Source organism: Cervus elaphus, chromosome 11 (genome assembly GCF_910594005.1).
Source record: "Cervus elaphus chromosome 11, mCerEla1.1, whole genome shotgun sequence".
Lineage (NCBI taxonomy): Eukaryota > Metazoa > Chordata > Mammalia > Artiodactyla > Cervidae > Cervus > Cervus elaphus.
In genome coordinates, this window is record NC_057825.1 from 88,893,153 (window position 1) to 88,917,812 (window position 24,660).

Below are 24,660 nucleotides of genomic sequence, written 5' to 3' on the forward strand. Positions count from 1 at the left end.
GCTTAAGGCCACAGCCTGGGATGCTGGAGCACACAGCTTCCGTCTCTAAGCTGCTTAATGGAAAAGTTTCCCACTGGGTGCTCTATTCCAAAGCTCAATTGTTATGTACCTCATTTAAAGGCATTTTTAATTTGAATTCAGATACTTGCTTTCAGTTAAAGATTAATTTACATTTGACTCATGTTTTCTCATTTAGTCTTTGCACAGAAAAGTCAAGTCATTTGCTTGTGACCACCATGCCAGGGAGGCTCAGGAGGTAAAGAATCTGCCTGCAGTGTGGGAGAGCCTGGTTCAATCCCTGGGTCAGACAGAAGATCTCCTGGAGAAGGGAATGGCCACTCACTCCAGTATTCTTGCCTGGAGAATTCCTTGGACAGAGGAACCTAGTGGGCTACATAGGGTTGCAAAGAGCCAGACTCTGCCAAGGAAGAATGCCAACACATTCCCAGATCTGTGGACCCCAGGATCTGGGTTCTAGCTCACTCAGCAAGCTGCTGCCCCTGTATACTCTCTGGGATTGGGATAAAAACACTGCAGATTAAGCTCTTGATCTTGAAACAGTAAAGGAGATTTGAGGTTTTAGGTCCAACAATGCAGGGTTCTCCACAGACCTAAGGAGAGAGCAGGCTCTGGGGAGGAGGAAGATGTGGGAGTTCTGGCAAGAAGACTTTGCTTGAGAAAGGATCTGGACCACAGAAGTGTGAATAAGAGCACAGACTCTCACAGGCTCAGGCTAGGAGGGAGATGACCAGGGCATTATGAAACAGGGGCAATTTTTTTTTTTTTGGTTGGTTTTAATAACAGGATCACGTGAGGGCCAAAGTCAGGAAACAGCTCACCCTGTAGGCGGGGGAGAAAACAAAGGCACTGGTCCCTTCCCACCAGGAGAAAGTTAAAGTGTGGACTGAACTTGAGACTGAGAGGCGATAAACAGCAGGCACAGGTGATGCACAAGCTGTGAGTGTCTACAGAGAATCTTGCAAAGGATGCCCCCACCAGCCATTCTGAGTTTTCACTCTGCACCCCGATGGCTCTCATCTGGGTTGTGGGCTTCCTCCTCCTTTCATTTAGCATCCAACACCCCACATCTGCAGGACCCTAATCTACCCCCTCTACTTTATCTTCTGTCACTTAGATTTCAGCCAACCCATCAGTCCCCTACCCCCCAGTGTCAACTAAACTAGTGCCAGCACATAGACTCAGGACACACCTGTCTGTGAATGAATGAGTGAATGAATGATTACCTTCCCCTTGTCCATCTCAGCTCCTGCCACCTTCTCTGCCTGCGACATTATTCCTCACTTCCTTCCTCAAACTCCATCTCAAAGACCACATTCTCCAAGAAGATATAATTTGAAGACTCACTCATTCATTCATCCATCCATCCATTTTCCAAAGCTCTTTCCATTGATCTTTATAGCCTGTCTTTCCCTAAAGGCCCTTAGGACTATGCCAACCTCTGTGATTGCCCTTCCTACCAGCTTCACTGGAGGCCAGCCTCTAGGCTCCTGCAGGAAAGACCGAGCTCTACAAAATTTCTGGTGAACCACTGAACAGAAGAGGGTTGGGGAGCCTGGGCTTTGTTAGATGTCTAACCGGGAATTGTGGCCAAGTCAATGAGACTTCTCTGTAGTTGGGTGTTGGTGTTGCTTCCTCCTAGAGAGGCGAGTGTGATGATGATTTGCACAGCCATTCATGAAAGGTCCAGGCTGTAGGAGAGGCAATTTCATCCACCTTAAACTCCTCTAACCCACAGGCCCTGGGAGAGGATTCAAACATCTCCTCAACTGCCTCAACTGCTTGGTTCTGGAAATGCTATGAACCAACAAATCAATGCTGGGGGCTCTAAGAAATCCTATTTAAATAAAAGAGTGGGAGCCTAGTGCTAATTACAACATTAGCTTATTAAAGGCTATGCTAATCTCCTACATGAATCATCTCTGTTAATTCCAATAATAACAACTGCATGTGAGGTCTGGGCTACTATTTACCTTGTTTTACAGATGGGGAAAGAGGGTGGGGAGTGGATTCTAGAGTTTAAAAACTAAATTAGATCTCAACTGTGAAGGAGACCTTTCTGGTGTAATGCAAATTGATTTGGAAGATACTCTTGGATATTGATTCTATGGCAAACTCACAAACCACATAGCAAAAGGGAAGATGGGCTGCTGACCGCTCTGTAAAGAGGTCTTCCTGCTGGGGGTATAGCAAATTGCAAAGATGCCCCCAAACAATCCATCTTAAGTCACCAGGAAAGACAACCCCCAGACTGAGTCACACTTTGCTGACTTTCTTGTTCTTCCTAACATGTGAGTGCTGGGCCCTTCACAATCAGCCTTGCCGCCTCAGAACTGCTCCAGTGGAGGTCCGGCCCATTAGGAATGTCTTCATGCCAAAAAGAATGCCTCTTTGTCCCCTTAGGGTCGCAGCTGCAAACACTCAAACCCCAGTCTCATTGAAATAGGGTGCTCAGTGTGTTTCTGAATGAAACCTTCCCTGGTGAGGCACGAGAGTTACATGAGCTGTTGCCAAATATTGGGTTGGCAAAAAAGTTCATTTGAGTTTTTCTGTAAGACCTGTTGGCCAACCCAGTACATGAGACTCTAGGTCACAGCCTAGGTGGGCTCTTAGAGCAGCGAGTCTTAGCACCAAGCAACCCAACTGCACTGGGAGGCAGAATAGCCTGTGGTCTAGATACTCGAGCTTTTCCCAGGACCTCTCAGATCAAAGCCTCTCTGAAAATGGAGCCTGGGGTCTTAAAGAAACGGCTGAAGGGATTCCGATGAAGCCAAAGTTGAAAGCCACCATGAAGGCTGACCAGTGAAATCAACTCTAGCTGCACATTGGAATGGCCTGGGGAGCTTGGAAAAAAAAAAAAAAATCCTTGATGTCCAGGCCACACCGCAGACCAACTAAGTCAGAATCCCTGGGAGTAAGGACTGGCATCAGTATTTTTAAAGCTCTCAGACGATTCCAACGGGCAGCCAGGGTTAGACTTTCTAAGGCAATTTAGACTTGCTGATTTGGGGATGGATAGAGGTCCTTTTTTTCCCCCACCACTCATCTGTAATATAGGCAGGCTTCTCAGTTGCTCTTTACTTGGGGGGCGGGGGGGGGCGGCGTGGGGGCAAGAAAAGGTTTGGTGACAAACATTTTTAAAAAATTTCCCAAGCTTCTACTAATATTAGACTTAATTATGCCAATTATTTTAGCATAAGTCACACAATAAGAGGAAGCATCACCTCACCTGGTCACAAATGACTCACGCTTGACTCAGCTGCTGTCTCAACCTCAGGTAGGCACCAGATACCACCTGGCTGCACATCAGAATCACCTGGGAAGCTTTGGAAAATGCCAAGGCCAAGACCACACCCTTGGAGATGCCCCTGACCAAGTGGTCTGGGCACCCAAGTGATTCTAATGTGTGGCCAGGCCTGAGAACCACTGAGGCAGAATGGTCATTTAAGTTGTAGACTCGAGAGCAACACTCCAAAGTCTGCCCCTTTCCCCTCTCCCCGCTATTCCTATCTCTCTCTGGGCATTTCCCCAGGGTGGGAGCTGTACAATGGGCCTTCTCATTCAGGTGCAGGAGAAACCCGAGATGCGGCACCTCTGTTTAAGAAAGGAATCTGAATAAAATAGGAATTATTCTGTCACCACGGGGAATGGCAAATGTGTATACCATTTGACCATTCAATTCATCTGTTGAGAATGGGTACTGTCAGACACAAGGAATGCTGAGTTTGTCTTCATAATTCTGAAAATGAGCCTCTGGAATCATATGCAAGCTGTTTTCCCCAAATAAGAACCAGAAAGAAAGTAGTGCCCAAAGAAGGGGCAAAGGGCAGCACAGGAGGAGCAAGGCTCCTGTCTGAGCGGAGAAGCCATGATGGTTGAAGATGAGGGGCCATGTGCGCCAACCAGGGGGTCCCTGGGACCTTCTCTTCTGTGTGCTGATCCAGTCTGGGGGTGGCTGTGGTGCTTTCTTAGGAGCAAACGACAAAAATTAAATGATGAACGACATGCCTCTCTTTCTCCTCTGCTCAGGGCTTTCAGACCTTCTAGCCCTGTCCAGTTGCCCAGTTTTTCCCCCTAAGTCCCCTCTGCACCTGGCTCACGGTGCCTTTTAAAATTTTAAAGAAATGGTGATAACACATGTAGAGCTCTGCCCTTATAATTTTTTTTCTTCTTAAGGAAAATATCCTCTAATTAGAAAAATAATGTTTCTAAGTAAATTGTAAAGTACATAAATTATAATAGAGCGGAGAGAGAAAGTCCACATTACTGCACATCTGACTGACAAGTACTTTTTCTACATAGTTTTCTTAACATAGTTAAGATTTTTAAAAAATATTATTTTGTATCAATTTTTCATTTGACATCTCTTCACCATTTTACTATGTCATTAGAAACATGCAGGAGTTGTTTGGAATGGTTGTAAAGTAGTTTATACAGGGTTTGCTTCACTGAACCCTTACCATTTAGACTGCATCCAATTTTGATTTCATAAATAATGCCAATGGATTATGTCTGTGTACACACTTTGCTTGCATTTGAGATTACTTCCTCAGGATAGGATCCCGTAAGTGGGCACAGCATGGTATAGACTTGGAGCCAAGCTGTCATGGGTTTGAATCCCATTCCCCACTTAATGCCTGTGTGAGCTTGAGCAAGTTACTTAACCTCTCTGTGCCACTGATTCTTTGTTAGTAAAACAGAGTAACAAAACTTCCCTCACAGAGTTATGAGCATTAAATGAGTTAATGTCTTGGGAAGTGCCTGACACAAAGGAAGGGCTGCATGAGTGCTAAAAATGTAAATAAAAGAATGAGAGCATTTTAAAGGCTCTTGAGAGACATTGTCTTCCTAAACAATGATGTACTCTCTGATTGGAGGCTAGTGTTCTGAATTTTAATCAAGGCTTTTGGCAGTGACCCTAAGATAAAGTCTTTAATATGGGGGCCAAGGACCAAATTGACCAACAGTTAGAGACTAAGGTTTTAGAAAAATATTTATACCAACTTGCCTTAACCGTGGAGAAAATCCACAGGGCTGTGGTGGGAGTGGGGACACTGAGCCTCCGGACACTTGTATTGGGTTTACCCATTCTTGGCCTTGGGGTTTCCCTGGTGGCTCAGCTGGTAAAGGGTCCGCCTTCAATGCAGGAGACCCCGGTTTGATTACTGGGTTAGGAAGATCCCCTGGAGAAGGGATAGGCTACCCACTCCAGTATTCATGGGCTTCCCTGGTGTCTCCGACAGTAAAGAATCCACCTGCAATGTGGGAGACCTGGGTTCCATCCCTGGGTTGGGAAGATCCCCTAGAGGAGGGCATGGCAACCCACTTCAGTGTTCTTGCCTGGAGAATCCCTATGGACAGAGGAGCCTGGAGGGCTACAGTCCAAGGGGTCGCAGACAGTTGGACACGACTGAGTGACTAAGCACACATTCTTGGCCTCAAGAACAAGATTTGCCATGACCTATAACCTCTCTGCTTGGGGCACTTGAGGAGGAGTGTTCTGGAGGGGTAGGGGCTTCCTCATGGCACATGGTCTACTTGACTTTCACTGTTCCTTCAGCAGGACCTGAATCCTTCAGCTGTGGTCACGGTTAACAACGTACTGATCACAGTGGTGACGGTGCTGATGAAGGCCGCTCTTATACTCTGCTGGGAACTGGGCTTGGATGTTCTCCAATGCTCTAATAGCACCTTCTGTAGTAATTCAATAGATGAATGGATGAAGACGTGGCACATATATACAACAGAATACTACTCAGCCACAACAAAGAAGTAAATAAGTCATTTTTGCAGGAACATGGATGCAACTAGAGATTATCATACGAAGTGAAGTCGGTCAGAAGGAGAAAAGGCAAATACCATATGATATCCCTTACATGTGGAATCTAAAATACAGCACACAAATGAATTTATCTACAAAACAGAAACAGACTCAGAGACAGAACAGACTTGTCGGTTGCCAAGGATCAATGGGTGGGAGAGGGAGGGACTGGGAGTTTGGGGTTAGCAGATGCAAACTATTACACAAAGAAGAGACAAACAACAAGTCCTACTGTATAGCACAGGGAGCTCTATTCAATATCCTGGGATAAACCATAATAGAAAAGAATACAGAAAGAATATATATATGTATAACTGTTACTCTGCCGTATAGCAGAAATTAACACAATACTATAAGTCAACTATACTTCAATAAACAATAAATTTAAAAATAACTTTCTATGACGATGCAAATAGTGTCTGTATGTGTGGCATCTAATATAGTAGCCGCTCGCTGCCCAGAGGTACTAAGTATTTGAAATGTGGCTAGCGAGACTGAAAAATCAAATTTTAATTAAATAAGTTAAACAGCCTCACATGGCTAGTGGCTCCTATCTTGGACAGCAAAAGCTCTATATGCATTAGGGTCACTGGGGCCTCATCACAATCCTGAGAAATACTCATCTCCCCATTTTATACACAAAGAAACTGAGGCTTAATGGTGCTAAGTCACTTGGGTCTGTCTGACCTTGCAATTTATGCCTTTAACTGCTGTGTGTTCCTGCCTGGTGTGTGACCCTCAGTATCTGCTTCCGGTGAGGGCAGAGAGAAGGCGTGCACTTCCTCAAGGTCTGGGGTTGGGTGATGTCCTAACTTCTCCCCCTAACCCCACCACCTGCTGGTTGTTGAGGTGATAGATCTACATGAAGTGGCTTAAGCACCAGCAGGAAAACCACCCCCAACCCTGGTCTCTCGGGAGGCATGTTCTCGGTTACACGGGCAGTCTGCGGGCTTACTGAAGGCGGTCACCCCTCTCGGGGTGTTTGTTCAGCTCCCAGTAGAAGGCACTGTGCCAGAGCCAGGTGGAATATTTTCCTTGGCCGACAGCAATGCGCTTTCACACTTTGCTGTGGGAAAGTCAGGGAGTTCAGTCACCGAGGGGCATTTTGGACTGTGAGACACTTCAGCGAATCGCCACTGGCTGCCAACACTGGAACCCTGAAAACCTGTCACCTGGGTGGCTTCCTTCAACTGTTTTCCTTTGTTTGAAGGTTCTTGCAAGCGGCAGACCAACGGTTTGCAGAATTTGCCTCAGGGGAAAAAAATGGTGCTTGAGTCCTAACCTTGCATTTCTCTGGTTTTACTAACTGCCTTTGGAAATTCTTCGCCTATTTGTTTTCTAAAGTGGTTGGTGCCTAGCAGGGATTTATTAAAGAGAGACCAAAAAATACAATCTAGGGTTCATGTGAAGCATAAATATTTCAGGATGATGTTCACTACCTTTGGCAATTTCTGACTAGTTATTTGTTTTAACTTTTTTTTATTTCATATTTTAGTGTGAGATGTCATTTTAACTCTGGAGACCCAAAGACTATTGTTATTATGGAAAATAAAGCTTAAGAGCCAACAGTATTTTAGAAAGAACTCCCTCTTCTCAGACTATAATCTTCGGCCCCTGTGGGTTTGCCTTGTAAGTCCATGACTGACATGCCCTTAACCTCAAGGTTTGCGAGTTTTACTGAGGATGAGTGTGTCAGCTCCCCTAGAGCTAGGGCGGTTCTTAAGAGCAGGAACAGCAGGCTTTGCTTTCCCTGCACAGACTCAGAATTTCTGATCTAGTGGCAATGAGTGAATTAGAACATTCTTCTAAGTAATGAAAGTACAAAAAGGTATAAAGTATGGTCCTGCCCCCACCGAGCTGACAGGCTCATGTGGCGACAGAAATGATCAAAGCTAGCTGTTGTGAGCAGAAAAGAAGGGCGATAGGATGACGGACCAGCGGCAGCTTCAGTGTCAGGGAGCAGTAGGCAGACGTGGAAACTGGGGAACTGGGGAGGGCAGGCTGTGCTCCAGAGAAGCTGGGTGTCTGCTTGGAGTTGTAAACCTGACTTCCAAAATGCAAGCAGTTAATTAAAACCACCAAAGAATAATTCAGATTCACCTACCGCTGCATGAAACATGTCTGTGCGCTGAATACCGCCCCTAGGCCGCCAAGACCCAGTGGGGAAACTGAGGTAAAGAGGAGGTAAAGTCTTGCATGGCCACGCCTCCCCAGAGACGTTCAGCTTCCCCATCCTGCAAAAGTGGATTCTATAGACTCTGCCCTTGACCCACAGGAAGGAATCCTTGAGAGTCTGTGCTCAGGGCAACAAGGTAGGGAATGACCCTGACGTTCCCCTGGAGGAAGGTTTGCCTGCAGAGGGACAGTGCCAATACCTTTTCTGGAAACAAAAACTTAGCTTTTTGCAGTGAACTCTGTGAGGCTGAGGCAGAAGGAGCGCCCTCTGGGGCAGCAGAACAGAACATGGGTTTGGGGGCTGGAACTGATGGGACTGAATCCCAGCTCCACTGTATACGGGCTCTGGGACTCTGGGCAAGTCGCCTAACTTCTCTGAGCTTAAGTTTTCTGATTTACACAATAAAGGCAAGAAATCTCTACTTGAGAGGAAGGACGAGAGAACGGCATGAGTCACTGTAGGTGGAGCTGGGGCTGGCACACAGTTACAGTTTTTACCCAGAGCTTACTATTATCATTTACAGTAATAGTTACAGTGTGAGTGGGGAGAGAGACGGCCAGTTGTCCAGACAACCAACATTAATGGCGTGTAAATGTGATGGACAGTGATCTCCGTGAGCCAAAAGCAGAGCTTGGCACCCAGACTGAGGAGAACGAGAGAGCCACCCACGTCCCACTCTCAGAAGGCTTCCCACCAGCCAACGGGGCTCAGACACAGGTAGGGTTATTGCTCTGGGTCTCTGCTGACCCCGGCTCAAGGCTGCCAGCTCTCAACATTTAGAACAGCCCCTGATCTGGTGGAAACACTAACCTTCTGACACAATTTTAGTCAGAACTGTCCTCTCTCTCCAAAGAAGGCCCTCTCATCGCATAGCCGGGGGTAGCCTGAGGTCTTGGCATGAGAGGTGACTGGAAGGGAGAAGACCCCCCACCTGCTGCACTGGAGGCTTCCTGAGATCTGGGCTAAAGAGTCACACTTCCTTCAGGGCCAGTGTTTTTCCACAGTGATCAGGCAAGTCACGAAAACAGTCCCATCAGTCCCCAAGGCTCCCGTGTGTGTTTTCATAAGAGTGGTAGTCGTGATGAGAGTGATTCTTGTCATCAGCGTGCTTTGAATGTATGGGGTGGGCGGGAGGGCTCTTGGCTCTGCAGATGTGACCTGGGGCCTTACCCAGTTCTCCTGGAGGAAGGTGGCCAGTGTGCCCCCCAGGTGAGGCCCAGAGGCACCCCAAGGGGCCACTGCACAGGCTTACACAGCTGCGCCTCAGGAAAAGGGGAGTCCTGCCCACCACTGCTTACTGCAGCGGGCTCTCCCGGCCCCCTGGGCTCTGACACCCTTCAGCACTGTGGGTAAGAAAGCAGCTTTAGGAGCCAGACCAGCCGGGTCTGAATGTGCGCTCCCCTCTGTGATCAGGGCTCAACCTCTCCACGCCCTGGGGTCATCATGAGGATTACATGAGTTAACATGTGGATCGTGCTTAGAACAGTGACTGGCATGAAGCAAAGCTCAATAAACGTTGGCTTTTTATTAACATTTAGTATTATTTACCAGTACCAGTGGCTTCCCAGATGGCGCTGGTGGTAAAGAACCCACCTGCCAAGGCCAGAGACGTGTGTTCGACCCCCCCGGTTGGGAAGATCCGCTGATGGAGGGCATGGCAAGCTATTCCAGTATTCTTGCCTGGAGAATCCCCATGGACAGAGGAGCCTGGCAGGCTATGGTCCATACGGTCACAAAGAGTTGGACATGACTGAAGTGACTTAGCACACACACACTGGTACTATTAGGTTGGATCATATGAAATTGCTGACTTCCATTTCCCACCTATAAAAATGGCATCTTCGTAGAGATGGATGGTTCTTAAAGGGGGTGGAGGACAATTCTGCCTCCTCCACATATCTCCCCACCCCCGGGCACATTTGGCAATGGCTGGAGACATTTTTGATTGCCACGACTGTTGGGGGGAAGTGGTGCTACTGGCACCTGGGGGGGTGTAGAGACCAGGGATGCTAACATCCTTCAGCCATACAGGCGTGCCCACACAACAAAGGGTTACCCAGCCCCAAATGCCCACAGTGCCAAGGCTGAGTACAGGGCCAACTTACAGTATTCCACCATGCACAGGTTAACTTTCTTAAAACATCTCTTTCCCAAACTGATGGCTTCCACTGGCTAGAGAATAAAGGCTAACTTCCAACAGGCTCTGGCCTCCAATTCACCTGCAGATTTGTCTCCTCCCTGCTGTGGCCGCACTGACCCATAACAGTATAGTACAGCTAATAAAATAAGCCGGAAGTGCACGAAAAGGGTGGGGGTGCATGAGTGTCCAGGCCTTGAGTAACTTCTCTGCTTTCCCTATTAGCCTAAGTCCAACACCTGCTCTAGAAGGCTTTACTTGTGTGCCTTTCTTGCCCAGTCGGGCTGACCATTGCAATCACTGGTGGCTTTTAACCAACGTGACTCCAGGGTCCCATTCCTAGAGATTCTGATTCAGTGGGTGTGGGCTCAGCTATATTTTAAGAAGCAACCCTCCCTGCACCCCACCCCCCGCCACCTCATGCTGGGCCTGCTATGCCCATCTTTATTCCCAAGTTGTTCTGTCCTGTTGCCAATCAGGCACACCAACCCTTTGTGTGCCCTTCTGGCTTATTTTATTAGCTGTAAGGTAAAGATGCCGGAGGGCAGACCTCACCTCAGAGCTACTGGCCACTGAAAGGGATCCAACACAGTGTCTTGCTCTCCAAAAATTCTAAGTAGTGAATTAAACTTGAATCCAAGATTAGGAGTTTGGGATTAACAGATGTATACTACTATATATAAAACGGGTAAATAATAGGAACCTACTGTATAGCACAGGGAACAATATTCAATATCTTATAACAACCTATAATGGAAAAGAATCTCAAGAAGAATGCATGCATTATATGTATAAGTATATAACTGAATTGCTTTGCTACCCACCTGATACTAATACAACACTGTAAATCAACTATGCAGAAGCGCTCAGTCATATCCGACTCTTTTGCAACCCCATGGACTGTAGCCCACCAGGCTCCTTTGTCCATGGGATTTTTCAGGTGAGCATGCTAGAGTGGGTTGCCATTTCCTCCTTCAGGGGATCTTCCCCACCCAGAAATGGAACCCTCATCTCTGGTGTCTCCTGCGTTAGCAGGCAGGTTCTTTACTGCAGAGCCACCTGGGAAGCCCAAATCAACTATACTTCAATTAAAAAAAAAAAGGAAAAACCTCACTTGAATCCAGGAAGTTTTAGACTTTATGAAACCCAGGAGCCACCTGAGATGCTTGCTAAAAATGCAGACACCCAGGCTCCACGTCCTAGGATTCCTGCCTCAGTGGCTCTGGGCTGGGATCAGCAGGGTTGAAGCAGGTGTCCCTCAGCCCACTGTTCTGGTTCCCCATTATGTTTGGCTCCAGGGCGCTCAGGCAGCCCTGGCATGGCTTGTGGAGGTAAATGCTGTTTTAAGTGGTGGCTGGAACGCCTACAGCCCCAACACCACAGAACCACAGGGACACTTACACACACGCGGGCTTCTCCTCCTGCACCAGAAACCTGCAGGTTCCATGGAAGCAGAACTGACGGTGGGAATCTGGGCAGTCGTTAAAATGGGACACCACCGCTGCAGCCACAGGCGGGTCTGCTGGGAGAGAGAAGACACTTGGCTCAGATTCAAGGCACAGCAAGACATCCCACAGGTCCCCACCCCCCTGGAGAAGGAGCCCAGATGGCTGGGCTTTCTGGCCCCTCCCAGCTTCTCCTCCTAATGGCCAGTCCAGAACCTGCTTGTGAGCTTGCCAGGGGGCTTCACTTACTTAGCTTTGTAGGAAACAAAACCGTCTCCCCAAAAGCCTCAGTGTAATTCAGAGATATCACAGCAATTTTACTATTTAAAGCCTACTCCCCAAGAACGACCTAATTTTACTTTTACAAAATAATAGAGATCATTTTTTCAAAAGACAGCCTCCATAAAAATCTGTTTTAAAGGCAGGAAATTGAAGAAAGGTACAAAAGAGTACTATTTAACCATTCAGTTGATGCTGAGGAAGAATTATGATGCGAAAAGATGTTCGTGATATATAACTGTAAGAGAAGGAATGCATTTCCAATGTGGTCTGTAGAGTATGACTCTATGTAAACACACAGAAATTTAGACCTGAGGAAGTCTGGGAAGGATGACAGAAACACGGTGGCAGGGTCTCTCTGGGGTGGTGGGATTGCTGTGATCACGCCATGAAGATGACTTAGTGCATACACGTCCTCCTGGGCGTGGCACAGGCAGGACTGGGAAAGCCAGGGTGGTGGGGGGAAAGTCGGGTCCACTCAGAGCTCTGTGGCTCTCAGGAGCCTGGGGCATCATCAGACCTCTCAAGCTACTCAGAAGCACTCTAAGGAACCACGCGTCACCTACTGACCAGCCCAGAGGGATTAATTAGACTCCAATAGCCCTGCTTTGTCCAAATAACCCTTCAGACACAGTAGGCAGCTATTTCAAGATGGCATGATAGATGTTTTTGTTGCATCTTTCAAAAGATTCTCTTATATTTGTGTTTGGCCATTTAGGGAGTAGGTCGTTCTCGTATATTTTTTGGAGGGAAAAACACATGTGCCTGGAGCTCTTGCTTTTTTGAGTGAATTAAACTCCAATTTCATATTGTAAGATTTTCAACCATCATGAAATAGTAAACTCATGTTGCTATCTATTTATGATTTGCTTCTAGAAGTATCACAATTTTGGAAAACTCATAATTCCAATGGAAAAAAACAGAGCCTAAAAAGTACAGCTTTGATGCTTTCGAATTACGGTGCTGAAGGAGACTCTTGAGAATCTCTTGGACTACCAGGAGAATAAACCAGTCAATCCTAAAGAAAATCAACCCTGAATATCCATTGGAAGGACTGATGCTGAAGCTCCAATACTCTGGCCACCTGATGTGAAGAGCTGATTCAATGGAAAAGAGCCTGATGCTGGGAAAGATGGAAGGCAAAAGGAAAAGGGGGAGGCAGACGATGAGATGGTTAGATAGCATCACCAACTCAATGGACATGAGTTTGAGCAAACTCCAGGAGACAGTGAAGGACAGGTAAGCCTGGTGTGCTGCAGTCCACAGGGTCACAAAGAGTTGGACATGACTTAGCGACTGAACAAGAAAAAGTACAGCAGAATCCTTGATGCAGAGAGCCCTTAGAGGCCATGACCTTGGGCTGAGGAGGCAGAAAGAAAAGGATGAGGGTTCTGCCTCTGCTGCCTGGATGCCGTTCTGAGCTTCCTCCTGGGAGGCGGCGAGTCCTCTGCCTCATGGTGGCTCTGAGGTTGAGCAAGGCCAAGCCTAGTAAGTACTATGCTCACTGTTAGCTCTTCTGTTATCAGCACCCACAATCCCATGATGCTAATGAGTCCCACATGTGACCAGACCACTCTCGTGTATAATCTCCTCCTCTCCCCCTAAGTTCACTGCAGTGCAACTAAAATCCAGGGGTGCCTTTCAGTCACTGAAAATAGCGACTTTCACGTGTGAAGACCAGCAGAGAAGCCCAAAGCCAGGTGAAGGCGGCAACCCAGGGCAGCTGGCCAGCCCTGTTCCTGCCTGCAGCACGTCCCTCCCCAGCAGTCGCCTCCAGGACACGGGGGCTGACTACAGTTATCTGCGCGTCCTGGGCCCAGGTGGTCCAGGAGTGGCCTGGCCACTTGCTGACAGCAGACACTGGGATGATAAGTTGAGGCTGAAAGGGTCTGCTGTAGGTCACATAACCAGCATTTCTGTGCTCACTAAACTCATCAAGGGGCAAACATGGAGAGACGAAGGGACTGGGGACCAGGGATCTAATTTGATTAGATGTCGAAAAAGGCTTTTGATAAGCTCTATGATAAGGTGGCCTTTTAGACAACCCCCTCCAAGTGGCTATTGCGAGTCCCTTGTCAGGGTTCACAGCCAGGCTCCTTCACATGTGATCTGTGGGCCGACAGCTTCACATCCCTGCAGCCTGTCAGAAAGCCAAGTTCCTGGGCCTCACCCTAGACTACGGGATTAGGATCCTTGGGGTGGGGTCTAGGAATCTGTGTGACAAGCTGCCCAGCCCAAGTGACTTTTTTTTTAAAAAGTCAGGTTTATTGAGACAGAATTGACATACAGTACCTTTTGCCCTCCAGGTGATTCTGATGGGCACTCATCACCAGAACCAAGCTAGCATCACAGGAAACAAAGGAGAGAGACAAAGGCCTCTCAGAAAAGTAAAAGGCCTCTCAGAAAAGTAAAACAGCAGGGTTCCTGAAAGGGACGCTTGTTGGAGCCGATAATCTTCCAGCTCTCCAAGCTCCTTTGTGATACGAAAGCCTACAATCCGCTGACGGTCCTGGTGGTGAAGTGTCAGGTCAATAGAAACATATTAAAAGGAACACTCGGAATCTGTCTTTGGGAACACTACTCCCCAGAGCTGATGGGGTGGGAGGAGACTCAGTGTCGCAATCTTGTATTTATGGATATTTTGCCTCATCTCATAAATGACTTGAGGCTTTATAAAAATAGGTACCATAGAAAGGAGATGCAAGTGGGAAAGATGTACGTATGTGTGTGTGTGTGAGAGAGAGGCGGGGGGGAGAGGGAAGGAGGGAGAATTGGGTGGGAAGGGGAGGAAGGAGAGAAGATACACAGAAGGGAGAGCGGGAAGGAGAGACAGATGGAGAGAGGGGCAGAGGAGGGAAGTGGGGGGAAGAGGAAGGACAGAGAGACAGAGACAGACAGGCAGTGAGAATGGGAAGGACAGAGCAGACAAAGGAATACGAGGGCAGGGTCTAAAAGAACCAAGAAGTCAGGTATCAGGTTACACATGAAGACACGTCAGAGAGTCCTGAACACGTGCCTCCATGCCTCCAGGCCATCTAAGCAAGGATGCACACAGCCCATTAGATAGAAATGCACCCATTTTGCATACGCAGGACAGGCTCAGCTTTGCCCGAGTCTATGGTGAGAGAGCAACTTCTGCAGCTGCTTTCGAAGGGGACTTCAAGTGTTATGGTGGACGACATCTTCCAGGAAGACAGCACAGAGACACTTGCCAATGTCACCGTCTGCTGTTCAATAGCTAAGAGCCAAAGAGCCCAGGCCGTGGGGAAACTCCCTGCCCTCGTCACAGTGATGAAGGCGAACACCTGCTGGTCTGCTCTCTGCAGTCAGAGAGCAGTGTGAGGTGGGGAGTCTGATGCTTAGAATGTAGCCTCCCGGTCCTCCACAATCCCACTGTTCTGACTCAACCCCCAGTGCTGAGGGGACCGAGGGATGCTAGGTGATGATCATGATCACTAATATATTGTTTATTTTAACCCCCCTTTTCCTGATTATAAAAGTGATACATCACTGTAGAAACCTTTTGTAAGTGCCGATGTAAAACAAAAAACATTTGTGAGAATAAAACTCATCTTTAATCCACCACTTCAGGAGAACTGGGCTTGCCTGGTGGTGTAGTTATTAAAGAATCTGCCTGCAATGCAGGAGACCCTGGTTCGATTCCTGGGTTGGGAAGAGCCCCTGAAGAAGGAAATGGCAACCCACACCATTATTCTTGCCTGGAGAATTCCATGGACGGAGGAGCCTGGTGGGCTACAGTCCCATTGTCTGTGTGCCTGCACACACACACACACACACACACACACACACACACACACACACACAGTCATGAAAACTTTTTATTTCTATTCTGTCACATGAGTTTGTGTGACATCCCAAACATTTTAAGAGCAAGCATTTAGTTCAAGGTCTGCATTGGGTGCCCTCCTGGTGCCTAACCCCGAGCAGCTCAATGTGTGCAGTGAGGGTGGTTCCTGTTTCCAATAGCATGTCCAATGGCTCTGGGGCGGGGGCGGTGACCTGTGCTGGGGAAATGGATGGGGAGGAGGGGACCAGACATGGTCCGAGGCTGGGCCACCTCCTGGCCCTCTGCACTTGCAGCAGCCTCAGGGGGAAGCGCTGGCTAAGCCTCCTGGGCTGAGGAACCTAAAAGCCCTGTGCATTGTGCGAAGCTCCCTACAGGTCAGGGTGGGATTTTATTCTTGTTTTGGGGCTTTTATAGGTATTTGCCTCAGGTACACCACTAGAATCTGCAGTGAAAACCCCAACACTGCAGTATGGTATGCTCACAGACAAGACCTGTCCTACTGATGCTAACACAAGCTCCAGGGATGCTCTGGAGAAAAGGGGCTCTGGGCGCGGCTGGGAGGAGAGAAGATGGCTTCACTTTCTGAGTGCCTTACATGCTGGTTGCTGGCCTTATAGCCAGGCAGGGCGGGTGGTCACATCAGGTGGAGGATTTGCTGGTAACCTACATAACTATGAGGGGCATCCCTGATAGCTCAGCTGGTAAAGAATCTGCCTGCAATGCAGGAGACCCTGGTTTGATTCCTGGGTCAGGAAGATCCACTGGAGAAGGGATAGGCTACCCACTCCAGGATTCTTGGGCTTCCCTTGTGGCTCAGCTGGTAAAGAAACTGCCTGCAATGTGGGAGACCTGGGTTAGATCCCTGGGTTGAGAAGATCCCCTGGAGAAGGGAATGGCTACCCACTCCAGTATTCTGGCCTGGAGAGTTCCATGGTCCATGGGGTCGCAGAGTCGGACACGACTGAGTGACTTTCATTTTCATACATAACTATGAGCCATACAAGGAAACACCCCGACTCCCAGCATCTTCCCAGAGAAGGAGTCTTTCAGCCTGCCTCTGTCCCTCTGTTTCCCTCCCACCTCTTCTCTCTCCTTATTTTTTGCTCTACCCTCCTCTACTTTCTCCCTCTTAGTTTTTCTTTCTCTTCTTTCTGAAAACTCAAGGAAATATCAAAGTGAAGGAAGGAAAGGTCTAGACACTTAAAATAGAAAAACCCCACCTCACTTGGAAAAGAAAGGTGAGGCCAACAGAAACTCCAAGGAGGCCCTGGGGGTCCAGGCAGGGAGGAGTGAGTAGACTGCCCTTCCCTTGGGCTCCAGACCCTGCCCTCCTCTCCCCCAGGCACTGGGTCTGATGCTTACGTGAGCTGATTAGAAAATCAAATGCTCTGGTTTGCGGAACAGACCTCATACCAAGGCCATCTGCAGTTGGAGTTTCGAAGCCGTTCAGTTCCTGTTGCTCTGAAATTTATGAGAGGCCTCCCCAGCGTGTTAACCAAATGCGTATCTCACAGATACTGCTGTTCTCTCGCGAAGCTATGAAAACTTTGCCTGGAGACCACAGATCCACTAATAGGGCCTGGAACCCCTGCCCCACACCCAGGAGGAAGGTCTGGAATAGCAATCTAGGGGGTGTGGAAACCGCGGATTCAACTCAAGCAGGGGTCTCTGCAGTCAGAAGGGTCGGAGGCAGCCGTCTGAACACTGCCTTCTAACACCCCTGTTCCTCTGGGGTGGGGGGGAGGGCATCCACACCGCTGAGGACCAACACCCCCTTGAAAAGCAGCCCTAATTGGACTTTCTGCAGGGCTGGTCCCTGGGAGCCAACTCCTCAACTCTCTTCTCCAGACATCAGCAGTTGCAAACACATTTGCCTGTTGTGAAGCTTACATCATTTATAGCCATTTCATTACTTCCTCAAATATGGCTAACTTTCTGACAGTTTAAGAATGACACCTGTTTTTTTAGTAGGAATTTTCAGACAGGTTTTTCACCTGGGGCTGAGTATGTTCTCTTCAGACACTCAGGTGGGAAAGCCAACTAATGCTTCTGGAATGTCTAGGAGAAAAGGCAATAGATGAATTTTATGAAGATGGGAGCTGGTCAGCAGCCCCTGTGAAGTTAGGGGAGCGGATGGAGCTGAGTGCATCTGAGATCAGCTCGCTGGTGCTCCCAGGGCCAAGGCCAGAGGTACAAACTCCTCTGGTCTCAGTTCTGGGGTGGAGAAGGCTCGCTTTAGGCTGCCAGTGAGCCCATTTTACAGGGAAGGAACTCCAGGCTTACATAGGCCAATGCATGAACCTGCAGAATTAGCCGGCGTGTGAGGGGAAGGCTGGTACAGAGGCTTACACCTGGGCGGCAGAAGTGCTAAGCCAGGGCTTAGAGAAAAGGGTGGTGCAGAGCACAGGCACCTCCCCAGATAGAGCAGGGACCCTGGTTCCCCTGGGCACTAGGGGGGTGAGAAAAAGAACTATCACGAATTTTAGAAGTGATCCTGACGAGGAAGAGCATTGTCAGCAGTGAGTGTGGTAACGCTTCTGACCTTTACCACAGAGAGAAACATACCATCAAGGAAGGCAATCAGTGAGGTCATTTCCTGCGCCAGTGTGAGGGGCAGATGAGTCAGCAGAGTACAGGGGAGTAATCTCAGTTACATTCACAGGAGTAGGAAAATACATCTCATTCCTGAGGGCTACTAGTCAATCGAGGGGAGCTCAACTCTGCTGAATTGGGGCTGTGTGTGGTGGTGGTGTGATATAATCACCCAACTCATTCACCAACCAAGGACAGCGAATACTTTAAAAAGGACAGATACAAAGCAGTCTGAAAGCAGTCTGGCTTCACAGTCCCATCATTTAAGGGGCAATGATCATTTGTCATGGTTAAGCAATGAGAGAAAAGTGACTCTAAGAAGCCCGCCGCGCCTCCTGCCATCCCACTGATGTGGTGGGGGGAGCGGAGGGGAGCACCATCTTTGTCGCTGCCACCCCCACCCCGAGACTCTCAATTTTCTGAGAGCAAATCTTACACATCAAAGATAATATACTTTTCCTATTACATGATCCCCAAATACAGATTTACTCCGTTTTAAGCAGTTTTTTCCAACACTGGCTAGTTTTGACTCTAGTTGATCTTCCCCTTCCCCTGGTCTTACTCTGACTTTTAGACCCTGCCCACCGCTCTGCCCCCACTTAAGAGCATGGAGACCATGCTATCTCCTTACACCTTAAATAAACCACCTGTGGGGTAAACATCGCCATTCCCTAATTTTCAGATGAGGAAACGGAACTAAAGCTTAGGTAACCTTGCCAACGCAGCTAGAAAGTACTAGAACTAGACTTTTATCTCGGTTCTCTTTGATTTTAAGAGAGTCAAGAGCTGTAGAAGATTAGAACATGATTCAAGTCCAGGAAGACAGATGCTGGGAAGGCACATAATCAAACTCAATCAGACTCTGCAAGTCACGTGGCTGTGAGGAAGGGGAACACTTCGCTTCTTAGGCAGTTAGGAAACTAGATGACTTTCTAGTAATCAGAAGGGGGCACTTTTACGAGAAGCAAGAGGAAGTATTACTTTATCTGGGGGAGGAGTGGGGGACAGTACATGTGAAACTTATTATTCCCATGAGGGAGCAGTGACTGCAAAACATAGATGCAAAAGAGATTTCTGTCCACAGATGATGGTTAATTGAGGAGTAGTTGCAAAGAGGGTGGGGGCTGGCCCACAGGATAGTACCAACGGTCTCACAAAGCCCGCCCTCCCCAGAGCCAACCTCTGGGCTACATGATGCTCATGTCCAAGAAATCGGGAGCTTCTGGCTCAGAGCAGGGCTAAACTGGACTCTGAGTTGCTTCTGCAGCTTTAAACAAGATCTGGGGCAGGGGGGGAACCTAAGGAAGCATCCAAGCTGATTTAATTCCCTCTGAGCATTTCTCTCTTTAGGATAACATTCAAGGGGAATCAGATGTGATGGAACCAAATTCAAACAAATGTATCAGTAAAGAAACAGACAACATATTTCCTACCAAAGATATTGGCTTTAAATAACACAACACCTGTGTGTGTGAGAGAGAGAGGCGGGGGGAGTGAAGGGGAGAGACAGACAAGAAAACAGATACATATTCAGAGAGAAAATCACTCACTGGGAGTATTTGACACCAATGGGGTTCATTCTGCTTGTGGTTATTTCTAAGGCAAAGGCAGAACTTGCATTACTTTTGGTATCTTTTTCTAATTCAACAGAAGAGAATCAGATAACATGAATATAAAAACAATTTGCTAGGTTCATGTCCCATCTAAGGCAGGGCTCCCCAACCTCCAGCAGCTAACCTCAGCTCATCTAATGAACTGGTATAATAATAATAGAGATAAACTAAACAATAAATGTAATACCTTGAATCATCCCCAAACCACAGCCCCCACCTCCTAATCTCAGTCCATGAAAAAGCTGTCTTCCACAAAACTGGTCCCTGGTGCCAAAAAGGCTGGGGACTGATCTAAAGTACCTGGGTTTATGATGTAAAATGATTCCGAAAAAGGGACATGTAGATAAAAAAGATTTTTGACCATTGTCCTTATGTAAAGTATAGAGATGAGGTCCAGTGTATATGAAGTTGGTTGCCTTGGGATAGAAGCCCAGATAATGTATTTATGAGCCAAGAGGAAGGTAGCATATAGCTGAATGGGTGCTGGCAAATTGGTAGATAGAGTTGTAAGAGTCTGGAGAAGTTCTTTTCTGATGGCTTAAATTTTCTGAGTGAAATAGGAAGCAAGTTCATCTAATGTTTCCCAGTAAGTTTGGTGTTTGCAGCAATTTTTTTTTTTTTTTTTTACCAATACTCTCCTTAAAATTAAAGCACCATTCTATTCCTAAAAAACAAAGTACCTGGTCTTAAATTTTTTAACCCAATATGGATTTTCTGAAGTTGGACTGTGGTATTGCTAATAATGATGATTACTGTTATTATTTATAGTAGTTATAGTAGTAGTTGTCCCTCGGACAGCAAAGAAATCAAACTAGTCAATCCTAAAGGAAATCAACCCTGAATATTCATTGGAAGGACTGATGCTGAAGTTGAAGCTCCAACACTTTGGCCACCTGATGTGACGAGCCAACTCATTGGAAAAGACCCTGATGCTGGGAAAGACTAAAGGCAGGAGAAGGAGACAACAGTGGATGAGATGGTTGGATGGCATCACCGACTCAATGGACATGAATGAGCAAACTCCGGGAGACGGTGAGGGACAGGGAAGCCTGGTGTGCTGCAGTCCATGGGGTTGCAGAGTCAGACATGACTGGGTGACTGAACAACAATACCAGTAATACACTGTCTACTAAATGCAAGCACAATACCCAGCATTTTATACAGAGAATTCTGTTTAATCCCCACCAAAGTCCTGTGAGGTGCTCATTACTACCCCAGTCTACAGATGAGGAAAGTAAAGCCAAGGGAAGTTAAGGATGTTCAATGTTGCTAAGTTAGCCAATGGTAGAGCTGAAACCAGAACTCATGGGTTGGCAGAATCTAAAGCCCCTGAGGGTGTGTCACTTCAGAGAGGGTGTGTGTGTGAGAGAGAGAGAGAAAGGGAGAAAAAAGAGGGAGAGACAGAGGGAAAGGGTTGGGGAGAGGGAGAAAGAGCCAAAGAGTGAGGTGAGGGTTAAACCCTCATGGGCACCTTCTGCAGTTAAGACAACTCTTTCATTTGAAGATAAACTAATCAGGAATTACCATGAAATTCTCAGGGCTATTTTAGAATTAAAAGAGCTAAAAGTCCCAAGGCAAAATGGTTTTAATTAGCAAAGAGGCTTTAGGAATCTAAAATAAAATTTCAGTGACATCATGTGAAGTGTGGGCTACTCATCTGAAGATGTGCAGCATTATGAATTTCAACTTGGCCTCTAACATGTGTCCAGCATCCACCAGTAATACCACCTCCTCCCCTAAAGTGCATGGGAAGGGAGAGAGAGGCATGCGTGCGATGCCCCCAAGTAGCCCCCAAACTGCATTTTAAGTCCATGAGTTGGAAAAAGAAGGGAAATGCACAGGGCATGGAAGATCACCCATCCCCAATCAGCTCTTCTTTCTCCTCCAGACCCCGTTCTCCAGCCCCCTGATTGCTTCTTCTCTACCTTGGCTTTCGTGATTTAAAGCAAAAAACCAAACTAAGAAAATTGCCCATCATGACTTTGCTTTGAAGACTGAAAGTCAAACCTCCCATCTCTGTTACAATTTAATAATTTGATTTCAAAGAGACAGATCATTTCTTTCTTCTACATCTTCAAACCAGAAAGCCCCTTGTTCTAATTACATCCTCTTGGGTGTCAACCAGCATTTTGAAAAGATTTCATTTCAAACTTCCGTTTACAAAGTAAACAAGGATATCTACGTTTGGCTCTCACCAGCCAGCTCTGAATCCAGATGTGAACGGCTCTGGGAACCACAGCTGAGCCCCGCTAGACGGGGAATTCTCTTCTGACTTTGTTGAAGGAGCAGCCCCGTTGGAGCCTGGGGCTACCTGGGTTTGCAGGCTCTGTGTGTTTCTGTTCTCCTCTTTATTAATATCAAAATTGTTAGGTGAAGAGGTTGGCAGGAAACCCTCAATCCACCCTTAGGAAAAAAATGCTTCCTCTTGTTGAGTCTTTGAACCATAATCCCTTCAAACCCTCCACACTGAGTATATGTAAGCACTATTGGGATGACTGTTTTTCTAGAACATTCTATGCCCTCAGAACTTTTGACAGATGCCTTTTTCTTTTACAGTCTGCAGATGCAGTCTGGGTAGATGAAGGACACTCCTCATTGTAAAGTGAGGAAACAGAAGTATCCAGAGATAAATTTAAGGCAAAGCTCAACAGCTTTAAAAACATAGATGTGATTTTTGTGGCTGGGACTTTGTCCCATGACAAATACGTGACTTGTCCTTTTCAACCTGGGTGTTATATTGATTTTTGGTTGCCCTTATATAAGAGACCTTTAATCAAGATTATATTCCAGAAGGAAAACTGTGAGATGCTGAGAGAGTGGTGGGATAATGAGCAATCTTTTTTTTTTTTTAATAATTTTTCAAATTTTATACAGTGAACATTTAGAGTTTGAAAATAAACATTATTTAACATTAAAACTGCACAATATTAAAAAGGTGAAGTTTAAACAATTTTTATATAGATGACCAACCTTAGAAATTTAGATTTGAATCTGCATAGCATAAATCATGTCACTGCCTTGTGTTTTATCATTATAAAGGAAAAGGAGGAGGGAGACAGAAAATAAATGTTTAGAGAAGACAGATGATGCTCAGATGAAAGACGTTTAGTAAAAGCTGACCTCGGGCTTGCTCTCTTAGGCACATAAACCTTACATGCTTCCACTATCTACTCCACTTCCAACTCCTACACTCATGTCTTTTTTTTTTTTTTAATTGAAAGAGTACAGTAGGGAAACCATTCTGTGAAGGAGGCAGGGAATGAGAAGGAAAAAATCTGCGGCAGAAACTCCCATGAGTTCCTCCAAACCTGTGTTACTTTCCTTCCTAGACACACAGACTACACTTCTGACTCCCTTGCAGGTAAGCGTGACCATGTTATGGCCAACGGATGTGAGCAGAAGTTATATGCACCACTTTGGTCCATAAAAGCCTCTGCAGGGGGATCTCCATTTTTCTTTTTCCAACTGCTGGCTAAATGTCCTTCCAGGGGCACAGAGCCTGGGTCTTTGGGTAACTGCAAGGGAAGAAGTCTGAAGGGCCAGGCACACCTGCACAGACTTTGAAATAAGCAGGAAGTAAACAGCATTCAGGGCTTGTCTGTTGCAGCAGGGAGTGTAACTCAAGTGCTACGTCTGAAGTATGGACAGTGTCTGAGGGTTAGTTAGTGAATTTCTGATGAGGGAAAAATCCTCTTAATAAATCACTTCCTTTTCTCCTTTTCTCCCATAGTCCTTTCTGGGAACCTCATCCAAATACCAATATATCTTACACTTAGAATCTCAAGTCCACCTGACTCTTATTGGAAGCCTCCAGTATGAACCCTTTGCTCCTCACCTTAAGGTATGTCCTGTCCCCTCTCCAACTTACAAGGGTCAGATCAATGCTCACACACCTTTGCAGGATTGGTAATAGTCTTTTGGGAGCCAGGAAGGACCTGTCCTTGTAGAATGTTTATGAGACCAGCATTTGTAACTGAGCAAAGGCTATTTCTTCAAGTGGAAGTCTGAGAATATGACAAAATATAAAGCACTGCTGCCACAATTTACAGCAGGCAAGGTCCAGCTGTTCTGACTGAAATGACACAAATGATATGTGTCATTACTAGGTTATCAAATCTCTCTGGACAAAAAATCACCAAGGCAGGATAGCACTGTGTCTACTATATCTTCAGTCCTCCTGATACAGAAGGGGTGGTGCCCTACAATTTCTCCAAATTGCTACATCTTGTATCTCACCAGTCATAAAATCTTAAATCACCAGAAAAAATACATGACCATCTACATTAAAGGATCTCGATAATATCTTTTCAATATTACTGGGGGCTTTCCACGTAGCCTTTAGTTTTACTGGTAGTATGTTTTATTTACTGGTAGTATTATAAAACAACTTTTATAACAGTCCCAGAAAGAGCTTTATAATTTGTTATTTAAACATGTTCATTGTAGAAATTTGAGAAAATCTAAAACTGCTAGGAAAATTAATTGCCATTGCTGAGAAATAACCACTACTTTCTAAAATATTTTATAAATGCTTATTTTTTCTAGTAGTTTTCTTTTTTCTGTTGTTGCTGTCCTTTTGTATCAAGGACTATGTTTCTTTGACTCTTTAACGATCTAGAATATACATCTTCCCTTTTAATCTATTGATGGTCATCTTTAAATTAAAAATATTTTCCCTAATTATCAAAGTTAAGAATGAAACTAGACATTCTTTTAGATAAGAAATGTAGTATACTTTTACTTCCCCCTTTTTCTCGTCCCCAGTTACCAG

The 24,660-nt window shown here is 46.4% G+C and overlaps 1 protein-coding gene across 2 annotated transcripts in view; it reads right to left on the reverse strand.

Annotated features, from left to right (window-relative positions):
• TGFA (transforming growth factor alpha) overlaps positions 1 to 24,660 on the reverse strand; it is a 109,786-nt gene that overhangs the window by 8,179 nt on the left and 76,947 nt on the right. The window contains exon 3 of one of the 2 annotated variants that reach the window (XM_043918323.1): positions 11,554 to 11,671. In XM_043918323.1, the coding sequence (XP_043774258.1) occupies positions 11,554 to 11,671 (118 nt within the window). Of the gene's footprint in view, positions 1 to 11,553; positions 11,675 to 24,660 lie in introns of both variants that reach the window. The other variant, XM_043918322.1, reaches the window with a different exon arrangement.